The 21904-nt window shown below is 39.1% G+C and overlaps 1 protein-coding gene across 3 annotated transcripts in view; it reads right to left on the reverse strand.

Annotated features, from left to right (window-relative positions):
• Positions 1-730: 730 nt before the first annotated feature.
• SLC25A21 (solute carrier family 25 member 21) overlaps positions 731-21904 on the reverse strand; it is a 498703-nt gene continuing 477529 nt past the window's right edge. For all 3 annotated transcript variants that reach the window (XM_065906189.1, XM_065906191.1, XM_065906190.1), the window contains exons 8-10: positions 6218-6399; positions 5261-5313; positions 731-1998 (exon numbers count right to left, since the gene is read on the reverse strand). In XM_065906189.1, coding sequence (XP_065762261.1) covers positions 1937-1998; positions 5261-5313; positions 6218-6399 — 297 coding nt within the window. In that variant the 3' untranslated portion in view covers positions 731-1936. The remainder of the gene's footprint in view (positions 1999-5260; positions 5314-6217; positions 6400-21904) is intronic.

Genomic DNA, 21904 nt, shown 5'->3' on the forward strand with positions numbered 1-21904 from the left:
GAAATACAACTAAATGTTATTTTCCTTATCTAAATTAAGAAGTCTCTTGTTAATATGCTATTTATAATTTTTTTCTGATTCTTGTATCTTTAAAAATCTAATATTAATACTATAAAAGTTTTCCTTTTCTTTTCTCCCCCGGAGGCCTTTTCTTAGCAATGGTGAATTCACATGGAGTAAATTTTAAAAGACAAGAGAAAGCCCAAATACAATTTGCTATTCAAAGCACACTATGGATTTAAAACTACTTTTAAAAATAAGAGAAGGAAAGTGGGAGGGGAGATGAGGTGGTTTGATTTTTTAAAACATTATTATTATTGGTTAACATTGACTTTTTCCCTCTGTTTCTTAGGGGGTAAAAGTGTTGTTTTTAACCTGGTCAAATGCACTCTTCAGAGATCCTTTTCCATCTCATCCACATGGAGAGGTTAAAGGTTCAATTTCATGGCCTCTGGAGGCAGTGCTCTCTCAAAGGGTGCAGAGTGTTACCTACAAGGATAGAATGCAGTTGGACAGCAGGCATATTCTTTCTTCTCTTGTTTTGTCCTACTTTTAATGACCCTCTTACTAAATATTGGGCTGAAATATAAATTAAAGAACACGCTGGAAAGGATGTACAAGTGAAGGCTGTGTATGTATATACAGTATGTCAAAAGCCTTTATTTTTATACTTCAAATGCTCTAAATTAATAAAAAGTAATAACTACCATGTTATCTTTCATTTTTTATTTTCAAAATGTTTTAGTGATACAGCTTCATGGTAGACAGATCTTCTGGTTATAGTTAGGAACAGGTGTCATCCTAGAACAGATATCTTTGTTGACTCGAGCTACTGAAGGAGCATCACTTCAGGATACAGATATAAAATTAAGCTTCGTTACATCAACGTCAAGGAAATGTTTTTTTTGAGTGCATGTTAGTACAGGCATCTTTGGAAATGCTAAGAATGTACTTCTCTTTTGAAACATTTTCTCCTTCATAATACATATTTTAACATTGAAGTTGGTAGACTTCACATCTGAAACCATCACTTAAAACTAGTAAGCTAGAAATGTAGTTTTATTCTAAACATCCTTTTAAAAAAATGGCATAGATAAGAATTCTGAGAAAAGGTATCTGATGCAAACACAGACAGCACACACAGGCCTAAGGAGCAGTTCAAATTTTGATTTAACATAAAAATATTTCAGCATTAAAACTTGTTTTCAAAGGGAACTATGTGAAGAAAAGTAGTTTTAATATAATTTCATGTTTTATCTTTGTCACAAAAGACTTCAAATATAATTTAAAAATATGACCTGCTTTAACCAGCAGTGCAAAATATAAAGTAGGTTTAGGAAAATACAGATGAGATGTATATTATTACCAAAGGAAACCAACAATTCACATTTTAACATGAAATTTTAAAAAGGCCATTTTAGTACCCTTCAGAAACATTTTCCTTGTATATGATTAAATAATATTTATGGAAGAATTTAGTTCCTTATAAAACTTTAAATTTTGGCATTTTTTTTCACTTATAAACACTTCTTTACCTTTCTGGAAAAAATAATCATCAATACAATGAATTTTTATTGCAAAGCCACATAAGAGGAACATAGGTCATAAAATTTGTATTGTTTTTTATGGAATATATCTAATTTCCATGCTACTTTTCTATATTCAGTTTATATATTTCATTGCTTCACAGTATTAATTTTCTCCTAATAGTTTTAAGGATATGATTAAAATGACAGTTTCAAATTGTCTAGAGATAATTTTTGAAGTATCAAAATAGGTTTTGTTCTTGAACACTGTTTTACCCTTTACAACTGTATCTAAGTGTATAATTATAATTTATCATTGTATAGGCTTAACTGATAGATAGTCTTGCCTCCTGATGGTGCTGTCTAATGAAAATCCATTTTCACAAGGGGGGAAAATACACCGTAGGCAATCACCAGTTCTCCTGAAGCCATGAATAGGTGTATTCATAAACCAGCAGCATCACTGCACCACCTAGAAAAGAAAAGAGCAATTTTTAATCCTGTGAGATTGTGTTGTCTTTCCCACTGGGTTTCTGAATCCCCTGGAGTCTTAAGCAGCCTATCAGGCAGAAGCCATTCAGAATCATCAGTTCTCAACCTCCAATGCATAGACAGAAAACTACTGTGGAAAATTCTCGGAGCAAAATCAAGACCATCTTGAGCCTCCAAATACATTTTTTCCCCATGAGTTTCTGTAACCTTCATCATTTCTCATCAGATTCTTTTTCAGGCACTTTTAATTTTTAAAAGTAAATAAATACACATTTAGTCATGTAAGGGCATGTGACTTTCCCGTGAACAGAAACCTTCGGATTTGTCACATGCAGGCAAAGGATTTATCTTTTCCAGTTTATAATGAGCATTGTTGTAGCTGCATTCAACAGGGACATAGCATTCTAAGATGGTGCTTGATAGATGGGCCTGGTTTTCTCTTACAGCTTTCAACTGGATTGTAATGTGAAAAATAGCTTCTGAGTCCTTCTAAAATCTGTATTTCAAAACTTAACCAGCTTTCAGCCTCCTTTTGTTGCCTTCATTCCTTTCATCTGCCTCACATAGATATGGATTGCACTTGCAAATCTGGTAGTTGTATTAGGTGTCATAAGACCATCATTTATCTGGGAAGAGAAGAGTTATATAATTGGCTGCAAAAAGGCTTGCTATATAATATGTCAACAGGAATACGATATAGGAAGACAAACACTGAGGCTGCTGAATACCTAGACATCAGAAGCACGTGTATGTGAATGATTTTGTGTTCTCTCTGATGCGGTAAACAGCACACATCCTGTGCCCTTTAAAATGTTCTCTGTCCTTTCGTGTCTATGTGAACAGTGTTACAAAATCAAAATGTGGACAAATACCCAGAGCACATCTTAGAGAAGACTTGGCTATGTGAACAGAAGACTGACTTTTGACAGAAAGAAATAGAACTTGATTTTCATCTTATTTTGTACACACTGCCATATGCTTCTTTTTTTAAAAAAATCTACAGGCTGCACATGTTTGTGTAACCTTATGCCAAAGATAATTATGTGCCTGTAATTTTCATTTTTAACCCATGGAGATACTCTATTAGCCCCATCTTGGCTGCTGTAGCTCTCCTGGAGTTCTGGCAAACAAAAAGGGATGCACTACCGAGGGTTGTCATACGTATGTAATTGCTGTATTTCCTCTTATTAACCGTTTGCAGTGTAAGACAAGAACACACAGAACTGAGTACGTTTTCAGCCTAGTGATATTTGGAGTCTGAACCACAGACTTTAAAATTCTCCTTTCCTGGGAGATCCTGATCATTAGCCACAGAGAGCTGTTAAGACTTACAAAACTAAGGTGTTTTACCCTTCACAATTGTATATAAGTCGGGATGTTTCTCCAGAATGAAGGATGAGAATTCCAGGTTCAACCAGCTTTTCTTTTTTACCCTCTCTCTCAAAAACAAAACAAAACTCATATTTAAGTCTTACCTTCCTCTCTACAACTTTCTTTCCTTTGAGGCTGGTAGGACTTGCATGTTTGGGATGACAGTGCAGACCAGTTATTCACAATTTTGTTTAGCCTGGACAGTATGTTCACAACAACCCTTTTCATTGGATTTAACACCACAGCAACTCAGGACACCTCATGCAAAAACATTTAAAAAGCCAACCAAACATTTGTAAGCCTCTAACAAAACTTGGGGTCAGATTATTTAAGAGTTTTGGATTGAGGTTCCAGTCAATTACCATTTTAGCTAAACTCTCCCTGATCACTCTCCCTTTTCAGGCCCATGGCTTCCTGAGAATGCTGGAGGAGGGTCAGTCCTATGATTTTCTCTAATACTAGGTCTACTAGCAGGTTTTTACTGTGTGGTGAAGGAAAAATACCACATTCTTGCAGAGAGAGTTCCACAAAATCACCAATATTCTTTATGACTGAGTTCATTTTTACACATGGACCAGTAAGAGGTCTGAATCTCAAATGTGAAGCAAAAATCCATGCTTAAATGCCTAGGAAGTCTGGGATAGATGGACTGGGAATTGTAAAAGTGTTTTCTAAATATATGAAAGTATGAAGTGTTCAACAGCTTCAATTTACAGACTGCTGTTCTATATCTCAGGTTGGCAGAAAGGCTGAGATTTAAACGTAAATATGCACGTGTGTGAGTGTGGCAGGGAAGGGGCACATGGGGTGTTCAAAGGGAGGATGGAAGGGGAAAGGGAGAGGGGGGAGGAGCAGGGGAAGGTTTGGGGGAAGATTACCAGGATGTCTAAGTAGGTGAGTGTGGCCTGGTAAAAAAAATCTGTGTGGTCTAGTGCATACTTCTGCACTTATTCACAAGGTTGCTTATAATCCAAGACTATTTGCCCAGGTGGTAGAGTCTGCAGCAGTTGCTTTCTTATCTATTTACATAGAGGCAGCTGACTCTCCCTGTGGGAATGGCAGCCGGCTTTTTGTGGGCTGGCATCCTGAGGTAAGGCCCCGAGCCAATCCCCTCCGCCATCACGCTGACAGGAGCCAGGAAGGCGAGAGCCAGGCTGCAGCTTCCCTGCTCCCCTCCCCAGAGGCGACTGTGCAGAGATATGGCCGGCTCTTCATGGAGGAGAACTCCTGCTTTTCTCTCTGTCAAGCAAAGTTGAGGCAGGAGCAAGAACGAACTAGAACCAGAGAGAGGTTTATTGGGCTGGTCCCTTACTCAATGAAAATCCTCCCCTTTAGCCAGAAGCCACTCAAACTCCAACTGACTGTGGATCCTTTCCTATTGACTTAAGCTGGGCTTTGGCTTCTATCAGCCTCTAGCAAGGCCATAAATAATACTTTATAAACAAAAGTACAACACATCTAATGGACTCCCTTAGTGTCTTACTGCTACACAACTTTTTATTCTTAAGGTTTCCATGTTTCACAGTGTGACCAACTTTTATTGTGTTACTGCTGCTACTGCTAGGTCACTTCAGTCGTGTCTGACTCTGTGCGACCCCATCCCTGGGATTCTCCAGGCAAGAACACTGGAGTGGGTTGCCATTTCCTTCTCCAATGCATAAAAGTGAAAAGTGAAAGTGAAGTCACTCAGTCGTGTCTGACTCTTCACGACCCCATGGACTGCAGCCCACCAGGCTCCTCCGTCCATGGGATTTTCCAGGCAGGAGTACTGGAGTGGGGTGCCATTGCCTTCTCCGATAGACACAAATAAGAACAAGAAATATACTAGAACAATAAAAAAGGAAGGATATAAGTAATGAAAACATAATTACCTGGTCCGAGTCTCATAATCTTGGGAAGCAGGCCTTTATACAAAGCTAAAATGCTAGAACCGGAAGAGAAAGAGCACAAACATTCTTATTCTGAACATGCAATGGATTTGCACCTCAGCTTTATAGAGATGTTGACCCAGTATTTACCCAAACAAGTCATTTGAAAAAAAATTTTCAAATCCCCAAACAGATAGTATCTGGCCAAGTATTCCCTGCAGCAAATTGGATGAGAGGAAAGAGTTAATTCTTTATTACTCAAGCTATGCTGATCTTGTCTCATCAGAAATAGGACTTTCATCAGCGAGATAGTTTTTGTGTTCAAGACAGGCCTTACTTTTAAGACAGCTGTGTATATGGACAAAATGACTCTTGTAATTGAGTTTAAAAGACTTAGTCTTCACAAAAAGAAATATGATGCAGTTTAGATCAAAATTGTAAAACATTACTTGCCTATTGAGAATGAGACCTGGTAAGGAGGGGCAGAAAGACAAAAACAAGACTTAAAAAACTAAAAAACACCAGCAGAAAAAGGCACATACTTTAAAAGGAAACTACTTTCACAGAACTATCATGTTTAACTCTCCCAGGAGAATATAATTAGGTGACATTTTGATTAGGTTTATAGTCAGAGGACACTCGCTCTCCTGCCCATGTGGGAACAAGGCATATTATATGCAATAGCGTATTATGCAAACTGTCAAGCGGAAAGTTCACCTTGGCATTCTCGGACAAACATACTGCATACTGAATGATCGTGGCTCATGTTTCTTGGTGTAAGAAGGTTTTTGGCAACATCTCATTCCTGTGTTATCTCACAAAGTTCCTGATCTATTCCCTAAAGCTTCTCAGACACAGACCCAATGGAGGAGGGCTTAATGGCCCTCATCAAAATAGAAGTATAATACGGCTTTAGCAATGCTTTAGTCTTGCTCATTTATTAAAGTAAGAGTGTGTTACCCTTCTTCCTGATAGACCGTGGCCATTGTTTTAAAACAGGTTCTGTACTTGATCTCTCCAGGAACTGGCTGAGGCCCTTGAATCCGACTTTTGGCAACATCAAAAGGGATGTTAATGACTGAGGCTATTGTGCCTGAGAGAAGACCAATCCCAAATTTTCTCAAAAACTCCAAGGTTGGATCCTAAAAGAAAAGAAGAATAAAATAACAGAAAGGGAAGCGGAAGCCCCTAAATCGGTTAAACACGATAAAGCAATATGTATTTAAGCAGAGCATTGCGCTGCCTGGCACCCTCCTGTTATTCCAGCGGAACACATTAGGATTTCCTAGGCTGGAACTTGTTTTCTTGACAATCCCATTGGCTATGTTTTTACACATGGTCTAAATTGCTGAAGTACACATTTCCTCACACAGGATTTATAAACACAGTTCATAAAGAAAGACTGGTATGGCATATGGGGATGATTTGTATAATTGGGCTTCACAATGTACTTAGTATTACTGTATCAAAACAGGAGAAATCCAAGCACACTATTAGCTAATTGGCCAGAATATTTTACAAATGACAGCAACTTCCACCATGAAGCCTACTAAAATGCTCATTTGTGTGTGGACCCCCAAATGTTAAATTAAATCAAGGCTACTCTCGGTCTGCTGCTATTCCCCTCCAGGTTTTTTGCATTTATTTTCACGTGTAGCTGATCCACTGTACTGAGAAGTGCTAGCTTCCTGTTATTAACAAACCAACTTGGGGAGGCTGCAAAATAGCCTGTGACATTCTGTGCACTAGAAACAGTAGTAAGTCACTGGACTAATTGGCTGAAGAATTTATAGCCCATTGTTCCTCAATCGTATTCTTCCTTCATGGCAAAGGAAGAAAAGAAGAGAGAGAGAGAGAGAGGGAGAAATATTTCTTCTTTCCATTTGAATTTAGGTCCTTCACTTTGGTCTGATTTGATTTTCCACCCCTGCCTGCTCTGCTTTCTGACATCAAAGTATTTAATTAGGTCTGATGTTGAAGTTGCTTTCCTTCAGCCTATTTTTGTGCCCAGCGAGCTCACATTATACTGTGTTATAATGAATTTGCCGGGAAGTTCTCATTTTGCTCTCAACCTCAGTCCTTACCCAAAAGAAAGTTCATCTCACACACCGTAAGTTGCTGACAGGGACCTCCCCCATCCTCCCCCTGCCCTCTCTTTTGGTTAGTACTTCAGAAAGGTCTTCAGAGAGGAACAACACCGGGTTGTGCCGTGATGCTATTTTATCTAGCAGGAGAACTTAAGGGGGAACCATTCTCTGCTTAATTAAAAAAAAAATCAGGTCTTAGAATTGCATGCTTCTAACTTTGATGGAAGAAGAAAAATTCTGGAAACTCTGAGATTTTCAATGAAACCAAGAGCCAGATACCATCACAGAAACTCCTACGTGTTTAAATATAAAAAGCGAGGGGTTCGATAATAATTCTTGGATCTGGGCCATACAGGTGCCGAGTAGGTTTAAAGGGATTTAAAAACCAACAGGGTGTTTCAACAGGGAAAACAATGCTGTGATTGCAGTATGAGTGAGGTGTGTTTAAATAATTCCCCCTCCCCCATCTTCTTCTCTTTTACAAGGAGAGAAAAATGCCTTTATGTTACCCTCCTCCATGCTGGCACAGGAGCAAACCTGGAGCTCAGGAGGGTGGTGGATTCAGGGCCAGTTCTGGGTGTCTGACCATGCGCTGGCCACTGCATCCCATGGAGCCCAGCAGACAGAAGGGACATGTTTAACACCTACCCTACTCTTGTGCTGTATGGTTTCTCTGAAAAATAAAAACAACACTAATAAAAGTGCTATGAATATTGTGTGAGCCTGGCAGAAAATGGATAGTATTTTTATGTAGCCTGTTTTCTAAAGTCTCAAAACACCTGCAATGAGACCCTCATGGTGCTCCTGTGACATGGCCAAGGACAAGGGTGAAAGTGATGACTTGGATGCACACAGACCTTTGGGGACATTCAGGGGACCCTGTCAAGCACACAGCTCTCCCCCACTCCTGATGTGTTTGCTGAGGATTGGAGTTGAGGAGGGAGGCGTGGCTAAGACACTCAACGAGGGTCATTATGTTTGAGACAGTGTTGGGGACCAAATACTAAGGTCTTCAAGCCATCATAGTGTTCACTAGCACAAGCTTACATTGAACCCATGGTTTCTACACATTTCTCAGCTCAGCAGTAAGGTCCCACACTAGTTCCCAAATTCATCTGTGCATCAGAGCCACCTGGGAGCTTTACAAAATATGGATGCACAGCCCTACCTCATACCCACCTTAGATTCCCAGATCAGAATCACCTGGGAAAGTGCCTGAACATTGACTTAAAAGAACTTTAGGACTTCTCACCTGGCCAGACAAAGGGCCCATATCTGAGAACCATTGCTTTTGATTGATATTCCACACAGGCAAAGCAGATGGCCAATTGCTACCCCTCTGGACATTCTAGGGGGGAGAAAAGTCTTTGGGGATAGCCAAGAGGTGCCCCTCACCAAAGGCCTCTGGGCCCCTCTCAGCCTCTTCCTCTGAGCCTATGGTCTGCAAGAGGGAGCAACCCGGCTGGAAATTAGGTGCGCCAAGGAGAGCCTGGCCAGCTCCCCTCTGCTTTATTTGCTGCATGTCGCAGCCATCCTTGGATGAATGCAGTCCCTCAAATGTCCCTTCCCTTCATCCCCTCTGGCTGCTCTCACTTCTCTGGCTTTGGCTCATGCCTGTGACTTTCTAGGTCTTGCTTTCTTCTTGCCTCTGTCACCTGTTTTTCGCAGTGGCACCAGGGTTCTCTTTTTATAAAAACAGATCTGCCTCCCTACTCAAAGGCCCTCAACCCTTCCCCACTCCACGGAGAGTAAGGTCAAACAAAACTCCTTGTTGGCCTTTGCTTTCTTTCCCACGATATGCTTTCGAGCCTCAAATTCTACACCTCTATGCCCAACCCATACTATAGTCAGGCTGGTTAAATCTTAATTATAATCATGCAAATTTTCTACCAAATACTTTTCTAACTCCACATCTTTTTTCAAACAACTCACACAGCCTAGAATACCATTCACTATCATCTTCATGGACAGCAGCCCCACTCTTTACAGTACAGCTTAAATCCCAGCTTGCCCAAGAGACGTCTATGGATCACTTGAAACTGACTTCTCCCTCTCCTGCGCTCCTGAAGCACTGTCGCGATCATTGTTCTTGCTACACTTCTCTTTGTGTCTGGTTTGTTTTTGCTTGTATCCATGTTCCCTGTTGGACTGTGAGCTGATACAGCATGTATGCTGAGGAGCATATATTACTCCTCTTTGTGTCATCACTGCACAGGGTGCACAGTAAGTGCTAAACAAATGTCTGCTGATTAGCTTATCACTGCACTTATTATTATTATTATTTTGTACAAACAGTGAGGATCAGGATTTACTCTTAATCACTATTTCTCAAAGCTGGAATTTCTCTTCTACCCTGGAAATGAGCTCCTACTAGGACTTCACATTTCTGCCTTTCTGCCAGGAAGCATTAACATGGGGACATGACAAGGCATTGGACATTTGCAAAGTGGAATATTTCCAGGCAAATGAATTGAGACTCTCAGGTCACAGAGCCAGGCCTGGGCTTGCCAGACCCCATGACTCAGTGACTCACGGAGAGAACCATGATATGGCAACCTGTGACCAGATTTTAGCAAAAGAATGCAATGAGCATAGAGTAAAGTCTTGAAATATTACTTTTTGGGCTCTTCTTTCTTATACTTCCTGATCTTTCCCCTAGTGGGGAGAGGCATCCACTTGCCTCAAGAATGAGGATTGTTGTAGCAAGACTAGAAAGAGAGGGCAAAAGGTAATATTTAGTGGTTTTGGTTTTCAGATTAGCCTCTTCAGTGTACTATATCAATTAATCACTCTTTGAGGTAAGGACTATTATTTTTACTTTTATTTTACAAATGTGTGAACTGAAAGGTATAGAAGAAGTATAAGAAGAACTTGAGTGCAAATCCAAGCATAAGAAGAAATTTTTGTTACATCCAAGTGAACCCAAGACTTTGCCTTAAGGGGACAGTTTTTCTACTGATACTCTTATGGGTTGGTAGGTGGGCTGTGGGGGGAGGTACCTGAGAACCACCTGAAATTACAAGCAATGCTCTGTGTATGTGTATTTGGGTTTTTCTGGAGAAAGTTTCAATAGACTTTATCAGGCTCATAAAAGTTAAAAACAACTTCGTCAAATCATTTTTCCTACCAATAAATTTATAAAGTAAGAAGAGGACAATGCAGTGTTGAAAACAGGAAGCCCTCATTTTCATGGGAGTTATCAGGCAATTCACTGTAGTGAAAATATTTCTGCAAATATTCCCACTCTGGAGTTGGATTACTTATACCTCAACTGTATCGGTGAACTCAATGGTTCTCACAGCGTAGTCCTTGAACCATTACCATCAGTATCATGTGGGAACTTACTAGAAATGAAAACTTGGGCTTTACCAGGACTATAGGACCTAAAACTCTAGGGATGAAGCACAACAATCTATTTAAACAAGTTTTCCAAATTATTCTTATGGATGCGTAAGTCTGAGAACCACTGCTTAACAGAAGCTTATGGTTCTTTTTTTCTGGATCCTTGGCTAGATAAAGTTAAAGAAAACGAAAGTCGCTCAGTTGTGTATGACTCTGTGACCCCACGGACTATACAGTCCATGGTATTCTCCAGGCCAGAATATTGGAGTGGGTAGCCATTTCCTTCTCCAGGGGATCTTCCCAACCCAGGGATGGAACCTAGGTCTCCCTCATTGCAGGTGAATTCTTTACCAGCTGAGCCACCAGGGAAGCCCAAGAATACTGGAGTGTGTAGCCTATCCCTTCTCCAGGGGATCTTCCTGACCCAGGAATCGAACTGGGGTCTCCTGCATTGAGGGCAGATTCTTTACCAGCTGAGCAACCAGGGAAGCCTGGCTAGGCAAGTGATGCTCTAAAGGAACCTAGACGTACTGCGGAGCATTTTAAAGCCTTCTTTGGTGGAAACAGGTATTTGTTTCTTTAAGGCTCCATAACTGAATGCAACACTGTTAACTCTGTTCACCTTTTCCTACCCCAGCTCCATCCAAAGCAAGAATGCATATCTGTGAGGTTGTTCAGTGTGAGAGAAACCTATGACATAGTTTGAATGGGTCATTCTGTACTGGCAATCAGTAAATCATTCTTGTCAATAACCACAACAGGAAATAACAATAAAATAGTAAAAATAAACAGAAGTAATAAAATAATATACCTTATGATATTTGTGCTATTTTTCATAACTTTCACTAACAGAATTAATAGTACTGTTAATAATAGTTACTTATTTCTAGACAAGTTTATATGCAGAAAACATGTATAAAGCATATATAAGAACCCTATGAATTAGGTACATAACCCCTTTTTATAAATAAAGACATGAAACTTAAAGAATCAAGCCAATTGATCAAGACCGCATTGCTTATAAGAGGTTGAGCTTGGATTTGCACTCAAGTTCTTCAGACTTCCAACCATTACATTTTATTACAATTCATTCACTATGTTATATTGCCTCACATTCACCATTCATTTGTTGTATACTTATCCAACCTACACTTATTGTACGTTACAAGTTGCTGTGCATTAGCTGAATGCCTAGCCTTCTGGCTTGATTATCATATTACTTGGGATGTCATTTTGCCCTTTTAGTTTATTTTATTAAAAATTGAAAAAGCTGATGATGATAATGATAACACACAATCTGCTAGGCACTGTGTTAAGCACTTTCTGTATATTTAAAGCCTCACAACATTGCTGAGTAGATGAGGCATCTGAAGCTTACAGAAACTATCTTACTAATGAGTATAATTTTGAATTAACCAAAAAAGAGCCATGATTCTATTATTTGGAAGTGAAGAAGTCAAAATACTGGCTCTGAGATTGCCAGATATCAACCAGCAGAATTAGAGACATACACTTGCCTCTCAGGACTATACTCCACTTCAATAGTCAAGGAGATCACCTCTCAGTCCAAGAAAGATTTAAGTGGTGGAAAATAAAATCACAAGACTGGAAGTGAATTCAGAATGTCCCCTAACCTAAAGAGTGACATCAGCAAGGTGGCAGAGCAGGAAGACTTGAATTCTCCTTTTCTCACACAAACCCAACAATTCATGGACAGATTCTCTGCGTGAGAAATCTAGAAATCAGTTGAACATTCCTGTACCCTGGGTCCACATGAGCAGACTTACAGAATTCAGTAGGGAGATTCAGCACACCCTCCCACCAGAGTCCCTGCCCCTAGTGTATTGCCATATAATCAGGAAGACTCCCTAACTTCCTGCTTCTCCTAGGGGAGGGAAGGGATTAATTTGCATGTCCACCTTCTCTGGGGCTGAATGAGAAGAACTGGTATAGAGAAGAAGAACTGGAATAAAGAACTGGTATATTCCTTGCCTATCTTGGAGTTCTAATGGCTCCAGTAGAGTCTAGCCACCTTGGGGAGAGCTGAGATGAAGGGTTGGACTGTTAGAGGCCATATCTCTCCTTTTGCTCAGTACGGAGTAAGAAGACAAAAATGACAGCTGCCTGCTTCTTCCTGAGAAGGGAAAGAGTACAGGTACCCAGAATCTCTAGCCAGTCTGAATTGTGGGGGTCTTCTCCTGCATGGAGAAGGAAATGGAGAAGGAAATGGCAACTCACTGCAGTATTCTTGCCTGGAGAATCCCATGGACGGAAGAGCCTGGTGGGCTATAGTCCATGGGGTCGCAAAGAGTCGGCCACGACTGAGCGACTTAACTAACTTTCTAACTTTCTCCTGCATGAGGGCTTCCCTTGTAGCTCAGCTGGTAAAGAATCTGTCCACAATGCCAGAAACATGGGTTCGATTTCTGGATTGGAAAGATCCCCTGGAGAAGGGAAAGGCTACCCACTCCAGTACCCTGGCCTGGAGAATTCCATGGACTGTATAGTCCATGGGGCCGCAAAGAGTCGGACACAGCTGAATGACTTTCACTTCTCCTGCATGAGGCTAGTCTATGAAGACTGCCTTGTGTAATGCACAGACACCAACAAAGAGAGTTAAGGAAAATGAACAATCAGGCAAAGATGTTCCAAATTAAGAAACATGACACAGCTCCAGAAGCTGACTATAAGGAAAGAGAATGACATGATTTACCTGACTCAGAATTCAAAAAACTGTCATAAAGATGCTCACTGAGGTCAAAGGAACACGTGTGGATAAAGTGAGAATTTCAATGAGGAGACAGGAAATATAAAAAATTACCAGACAGAAATCATGGAGTTGAAAAACACGATAATTAAATAAAAAATTCACTAGAAGAACTCGGTAGTAGACTAGATCAAACAGAAGAAGGAATCAGCAAACACAAAGACAGACTATTGGATATAATTCAGTCAGAGGAGCAAAATGAAAAAGGAAGGAAAAAGAGTAAAGCTAGTCTAAGAGATTGTGGGAGACTATTATACAAAGCCCAAAATAAAAAATTTAGAAAATACCTCAAGCCAAATGAAAAAGAAAATACAACATACCCAAACTTATAAGATTCAGCAAAGGAGTACTAAGAGGGAGGTTCACAGTGATAAACACCTGTATTTTTTTAAAAAGGAAGATCTCAAACAATCTAATTTTATAGCTCAAGGAACTAAAGGGAACACTAAGTCCAAAGTTAGCAGGAGGAAGGAAATATAAAGATTAGAACAGAAATAAAATAAACATTCGAAAAACAATAGAAAAAAATAAATGAAATTGAGTTGGGGGTTTTAAAAGATAAAACCGACAAACCCTTAGCAAAACTGATTAAGAAAAAAAGGGAGAAGACTCAAAATCCAAAATGAAAGAAGAGAAATTATAACTGACATTATAACGGATGCCACAGAACTAGAAAGTATCATAAGAAGCTATTGTGAACAATTATATATGAACACACTGGATAATCTAGAAGAAATGGATGAATTCCTAGAAATAAACTACCTATCAAGACTAAATCACAAAGAAGTAAAAAGTCTGAATAGACTGTAACTAGTATGGAAATTACATTAACAATCAAAAGTCTCCCAACAAAGAAAAGTCCAGGACTAGATAGTTTCACTGGTGAATTCTACCAAACATTAATTCTTCTATTACTGCCAATGCTTCTTAAATTCTTACAAAAAATTGAAGAGGAAGGAACACATCCACCTCATTTTATGAGGCCAGCATTATCTTGATATCAAAGCCAAAGACACCACAAGACAAGAAAACTATAGGACAAGATCCCCAATGAATATGATGTAAAATTTCTCAAAAAACACTAGCAAATCAAATCCAACAGTGTGTTAAAAGGATCATAAATTATGACAAAGTGGGATTTATCCCTGGGATAAAAGGATGGTTCAACATATGACAATTGATTAATATGATAAAGCACATTAAGAGAATAAAGGATTAAAAAAACCACACGATTCTCTCAATACATGTAGAAAATGCACTTGATAAAATTAAGCAAGTTTTCGTGATAAACTCTCAAGAAAATAGAAACAGAAAGAAAGTACCTCAATGTAATAAAGTCCCAACATAAGTAAAGCCCACAGCTAACATCATACTCACTGGTAAAAAACTGAAAGCCTTTTCTCTAAGATCTAAGTAACAAGACAAAGATGCCTGCTCTTATCATAGTAACATAGTAATGGAAGTCCTAGTCAGAGCAATTATGCAAGAAAACAAAAATAAGAGGCATCAAAGTCTGAAGAAATAAAATTGTTTCTGTTATATATGACATGGTCTTATATGTAGAAAGGCTTCCCTCGTGGCTCAGACAGTATAGAATCTGCCTACTATGTGGGAGACCCAGGTTCTATCCCTGGGTTGGGAAGATCCCCTTGAGAAAGGAATGGCTACCTACTCCAATATTCTTGCCTGGAGAATTTCATGTTCAGAGGAGCCTGGCAGGCTACAGTCCATGGGGTGTCAAAGAATTGGACACAACTGAGTGACTAACATTTTCATTATGTGTAAGAAAACCTAAAGACTCCATAACAAACATTTAGAACTAATAAATTAGTAAAGCTGCAGTATACAAATAATCATATAAAAATCATTCATGTTTCTACACACTAACAGTGAACTATCTGAAAAGGAAATTAGAAAAGTAATCCCATTTAACAATAGCACCAACAATAATAAAATACTTAGCAACAAACTTACCTAAGAAGATGAAAGATCTGTATACTGAAAACTACAAAACATTGGTGAAGAATTTTAAAAGACAAACACAAAGACAGTTCATGCTCATGTATTGGAAGACTTAGCGTTGTTAAAATTTCCATACAACCCTAAATGATTTTCAGATTCAATGCAATTCCTGTTCAGTTCAGTTCAGTTCAGTTCAGTTGCTCAGTCGTGTCTGACTCTTTGGGACCCCATGGATTGCAGCATGCCAGGTCTCCCTATCCATCTCCAACTCCCGGAGTTTGCTCAAACTCACGTCCATTGAGTTGGTGATGCCATCCAACCATCTCATCCTCTGTCGTCCCCTTCTCCTCCTGCCTTCAATCTTTCCCAGCACCAGGGTCTTTTCAAATGAGTCAGTTCTTCACATCAGGTGGCCAAAATATTGGAGTGTCAGCTTCAGCATCAGTCCTTCCAATGAATATTCAGGACTGATTTCCTTTAGGATGGACTGATTGGATCTCCTTGCTGTCCAAGGGACTCTCAAGAGTATTCTCCAACACCACCGTTCAAAAACATCAATTCTTCAGCACTCAGCTTTCTTTATAGTCCAACTCTCACATCCATACATGACTACTGGATAAACCATAGCTTTGACTAGATGGACCTTTGTTGGAGAAGTATTGTCTCTGCATTTTAATATGCTGTCTAGGTTGGTCATAACTTTTCTTCCAAGGAGCAAACGTCTTATAATATCATGGCTGCAGTCACCATCTGCAGTGATTTTGGGGTGCCAAAAAAATGAAGTCTGTCACTGTTTCCACTGTTTCCCCATCTATTTGCCATGAAGGGATGGGATGAGATGCCATGATCTTAGTTTTCTGAATGTTGAGTATTAAACCAACTTTTTCACTCTCTTCTTTCATTTTCATCAAGAGGCTCTTTAGTTCTTCACCTTTTGCCATAACTGTGGTGTCATCTGCATATCTGAGGTCATTGATATTTCTCCTTGTAAATATTTCAATAGCATTTTTCATAGAAATAAAAAAAATACAACTCATATGGAATCACAAAAGACCAAAAGTAGCCAAATCAACCTTGAGAAAGATGAATAAAAGAGGCTCCTGTGTCCATGGAATTCTCTAGGCAAGAATACTGGAGTGGGTAGCCATTCCTTTCTCCAAGGGATCTTACCAACCCAGGGATTGAACCTGGGTCTCCTGGACCGCAGGCAGATTCTTTACTGTCTGAGCCACCAGGGAAGCCTGAGCATGTATGCTAAATGCTTATAAATGGTCAGCTAATCTTCAACCAAGGGGCCATTGGTCTTGGCAATGATTTCATCAATATGACACCAAAAGCACATAGACATGTGGGACTATGTCAAAAAAACTTCTGAATAGCTAAGGAAACAAAAGAGTAAAATAAAAACTTATGGAGTGGGAGAAAATATTTGCAAACCATACATATGATGAGAGGTTACTATTAAAATATACAAGGATCTCCTATAATTCAATACCAAGAAAACTAATAACCTGATTTAAAGATGGGCAAAGGACTTAAATAGACATTTTCCAAAGAAGACTTACAAATGACCAGCAGGCATATGAAGAAATGCTCAATGTCATTAATAATCTGGGAAATGTAGATAATCTGGGAAGCGTAAATCAAAAGCACAGTGAAATCTCATTTCACTTGTGTGAGGATGGCTACTATAAAAAAATACAAAAGATATGTGTTGGTGAGGACAACAACCTCACCAATCTCTCCAATGTGGAAACATTGGAACACTTGTACACTGTTGATAGAAATGCAAAATGATATAAGCTTTATAGAAATCAGTATAGAAGTTTCTCAAAAATTAGAAATAGAAGTATTATATAATCCAGCAACCCCACTTCTTAGTATTTCTCCAAACAAAATGAAATCAAAATCTCAGAGTAATATTAACACTCCTATATTCATCATTGGAGCTTCCTGGGTGGCTCAGTGGTAAAGAATTCACCTGCAATACAGGAGATGTGGGCTTGATCCTGAATCAGGAAGATCCCCTGGAGAAGGAAATGGCAACCCACTCCAATATTTTTGCCTGGGAAATCCCATGGACAGAGAAGCCTGGCGGGCTACAGTCCATGGGGTCGCAAAAGAATCAGACATGTCTTGTGACTAAACAACAACAACAAATTCATCATAGCAGTATTCACAACAGCCAAGATATGTATGCAACCAAAATGTACACTGACAGGTGAATGGATTAAAAATGTGGTATATATATATATATATATATATATATACAATGGAATACTATTCATCTTTACAAAGAAGGAAATTCTGCAATATATAACAACATGGATGAGCCTTGAGGGTACCATGTAAAGTGAAATAAGCCAGTCACAGACAAATACTGCATGATTCCACTTATATGAGATACCTAAAATTGTCAAATTCATAGAATCGAAGAGGGGAACAATGGTTGCCAGGGGTTGGGGGAGGGGGAAATGAGTTACAAACCAACAGGCATAAAATTTCAGCTAAGCAAGATGAAAAAGCTCTAGAGATCTGCTGTATAACACTACCTACAGACAACTATAATAAATTAAGCATTTAAAATTTGTTATGTGTAGATTTCAGGTGTTTTTACCACAATAAATTTTTAAAAATTTATGGTAAAACAGGTCACCTAGCCTAAGTAAAATATTTTTGATGGATCATATCTTAATTGTGTAAATGGATACTAATGTTGATAAAAAATCTATTCTGTTATTCAACATTTTCAACTAACTTCCATAATTTGTTCCAACTGTCATCAATCAGTAAACTTCCTTTGTTCCTAACCCACATTCCTCATGCATATGCCTATTATTTTACTCCAGTTTTTTGCTCCCTTGCAAGGGCAATCAGCTGTCACCATTCTCAATGTAATTCATCATGACTTAAAAACCATTACTGCAATAGCCTTTTATTCCACATGGTTAAAAATTATACTTCCTCTGAAGTATTTGAGTAGTAGTATTATTTCCCTATCTACAGATGAGTTTTATTCTTTTCCTCTAAATATTTTCTAATTTTCTCATAAAATATGGGGCTTTAAATTGGAGCTTAGTAGCCTGACATGTTAATGGCTATTATATGCATTGACCTCATTTTGTGACAGCAACGCCAAGTCCAACATTCAAAATTTTCAAACATTATTTAACTCCCCTGCAAACCTTTTAAGCATGATGTTAACATTTCATTTCACAAATAAGAAAACTGAGACACAGAGTCAGGTATAATTTGTTAGAGAGACATGGCTAACTAGTAAGTATCAGAATTGGGAATTATACTCAGGTCTCTTATTAGAACTCTCTGGCTGTTTTCATCACATTGCAATCTTGGAGTAAGTGCAGAGTTAAAGAAATGTGTTTACCAGCCTCTGTTTGGGAAGATCAATGAATTTTCCTGACAGGACATACTGTTTATAGACTCCACAGCTTGACAAAAGACACTAATTTAGTGGTTTAGTTGTTGCTCATATCCGATTCTTTACAACCCCTGGAATGCAGCACACCAGGCTCCTCTGTCCTCCACTGTCTCCCAGAGTTTGCTCAAATTCAGGTCCATTGAGTCAGTGATGCTATCTAACCTTCTCATCCTCTGCCATCCCCTTCTCTTTTTGCCTTCAGTCTTTCCCAGCATCAGGGTCTTTGCCAATGAGTTGGCTCTTTGCATGAGGTGGCCAAAGTATTGGAGCTTCAGCTTCAGCATCAGTCCTTCCAATGAACACCCAGGACTGATCTGCTTTAGAATGGACTGGTTGGATCTCCTTGCAGTCCAAGGGACTCTTTAAGAGTCTTCTTCAACACCACAGTTCAAAAGCATTAACTCTTTGGCACTCAGCCTTCTTTATGGTCCAACTCTCACATCCATATATGACTACTGGAAAAAACCATAGCTTTGACCATACAGACCATTGTTGGCAAAGTGATGTCTCTGCTTTTTAATACACTGTCTAGGTTTGTGATAACTTTCCTTTCAAGGAGCAGTGTCTTTTAGTTTCAAGGCTGCAGTCACTGTCTGCAGTGATCTTAGAGCCCAAGAAAATAAAATTTGTCACTGCTTCCACTTTTTCCCCTTCTATTTGCCATGAAGTGATGGCACCAGATGCCAAGATCTTAGTTTTTTGAATGCTGAGTTTGAAGCCAGCTTTTCCACTCTCTTTCACTCTCATCAAGAGGCACTAATAAGTGATCCCTAAACATTGGTGGCAGTAATGTTCCACAAACAAGTGGGAACATAAGACTCAAAATAGTTAACAATCAACACACTACCTATTTGTAACTAATTTAACCATCTAATCCAAACATATAGTAGTAAAGACTGCACCAATAATTTAAGGCAATGGCACTTAAGGAGTTAATATGCAGAGAGGCAAAAAATATCTTAATCAACAGAAGCATGTGCCTCCTTTTTTACCTTCCTTGGCAGGGACTCTGATGCCTTGGTTAGTGACTGGCCAACTGGCTGCTCACTTGATAAACAGAGAACCTTCGCCCATCTCACAGGCCTTTGTGATTAGGGTCTGGCATCTTCAAGAAGACATTCCACACAGAGGTATGCCAGATGGAGGGGGTTAAGGAAGATGGGAAAAGCAGGATTTGTTAGCTAGTGAGAACTAGGGGTGGTGAGGGAGACTGGCCAGGAAGACTGCTGCTTCCTACAAGGCAAGGCTGAGCAAATTGCAGTGATGGGCTTCTCATTTAAGGGAGCTCAGCATGAATATATACATTCAAGTCCACTCTTAGAATCCTCCTACCTCATGTCAACCCAAATCAACCCAAATTTGCTGCAATTCACTCACCCTTTAATACCTCCTGGTACTATACCAAACCTGAGGTCCTCTCTGATTTTAGCTTTGAGTCATTTTTACAGAGTTCCTAAAGACCCAGCTTAAAGTCACTATACCCTGCTTCCTCAGACAACCTTAGAATGAGCACACTGACAAGATTGTTCTCTGCTCAGGCTTGGCCTTGGATGATCCTAGAGTGGATTTCATGTTACTTGTCAAAAATTGCTAAACTGGGTTTGCCGTTTGAAGAACTAAAAATTACTGTTTAGAAGTGACTAAAAGAGACTGCTATAAAATGCTTTGGATAAGAAAATTAAAGACAATATGCTAGTCCTACGAGGAGTCACATGATTTTCAGGGTATTGCAAAGTATTTCTTTGAAGAACTCTTTTACTCACCTCCCTCCTCCCCCAGTGGGTAAGGAAACTTAATGATGTGAATGTTATAATCATAACAAGAGCAATTCAAAAAGAATCGAACATTTTGATAAATCAATTCATTAGTAATTAGATTACATATAAACATGTGGTCAAAACCAATTTTAATAGAATCCATCTATTTGTATAATTTTACAGATGGTCAGTCTGGACTGTCAGTGCACATTAATTTTCTGCTTAATTCCATCCCTTTCATAGCACATCATCATCAATAGTTGAAGGGCGATCGTGAAGGGCGATCGTGATGGAGTCCTTCATTTGTCAAGGCCACAAGTAAGAGGTAATACAAACATAAAGCTCATGATGTATCCTTATACAAAGAAACAGCAGAAAACCCAGTCTGGTAATAAATTTCACTCCAAAGCCCAGAGCCTCTTAAAGGAAGGGGCTGTGCCATGTCACATTCACCTTTATAGGTACACTGGACCTGACACATCATAGGTGTTTAATAAATGCTGTATCTCTCCTCTGTAAAGACATAATACACAAAGAACCAGGGTCTCAGAAGCAAATTGCAGAGGAGGTACCTACACACGCCGGTTAAGCACCTGCACAACCACAAGGCAAATAATAGCAGCCTAGCACTGCCTTTCCCACAGCTGGCTGCAGTCGTCATGAAAATGATGTGGTGTGTTGAAATCATAGTTGCCTCCTGGTAACTGAGCAAGAAGGCAGATTGAGTGAGAGTGAACTGCCTTTTTTTTTTTTTTTTTTTTTTTAAGAAGAAATTTGCATGTTAGACATTGTCAGTTTCAGTGGATCCAAGTCAACTAGTTAAAGTCAGCTCTTAATATGCACCTTTCATTTTCTCTAATCTTGGCTCTCTTTTGTTGTTTTGTTCATAAACTTTTGTTGTTTTGTTCATAAACTTTGACAAAAACATTTTTTCCCTCGATGTTATGGTATCATGCTGTTTTGTCCCCCAGTGAAAATAACTCTATTGGAGCTTAATTAAAAGTTACAGTTGTTTCCATTCACAGCTATCAGAAGAATCTATGACAGGGTTTGTTTTTTCTTCATGTGAGATAATTTGGGGAAATGCTAGCTCCTCACTCCACAGAAGGTCACTAAAATGAGATGGTTTAATAGATAAGCATTCTTTAAGGAATGTGGAATATTCCCAAGATCCTATCCTTGTAGGGCTCTGGGCTTTGGAATGAAATCAAAGCATTGTTAACTCAGCATCTGAATGTAGCCATTCAGAAAATAGCCATGAAAATTCCTTTCCCCTCCTAACATAACTGTTTT

This window comes from Muntiacus reevesi, chromosome 15 (assembly GCF_963930625.1).
Source record: "Muntiacus reevesi chromosome 15, mMunRee1.1, whole genome shotgun sequence".
Taxonomy (NCBI): Eukaryota; Metazoa; Chordata; class Mammalia; order Artiodactyla; family Cervidae; genus Muntiacus; species Muntiacus reevesi.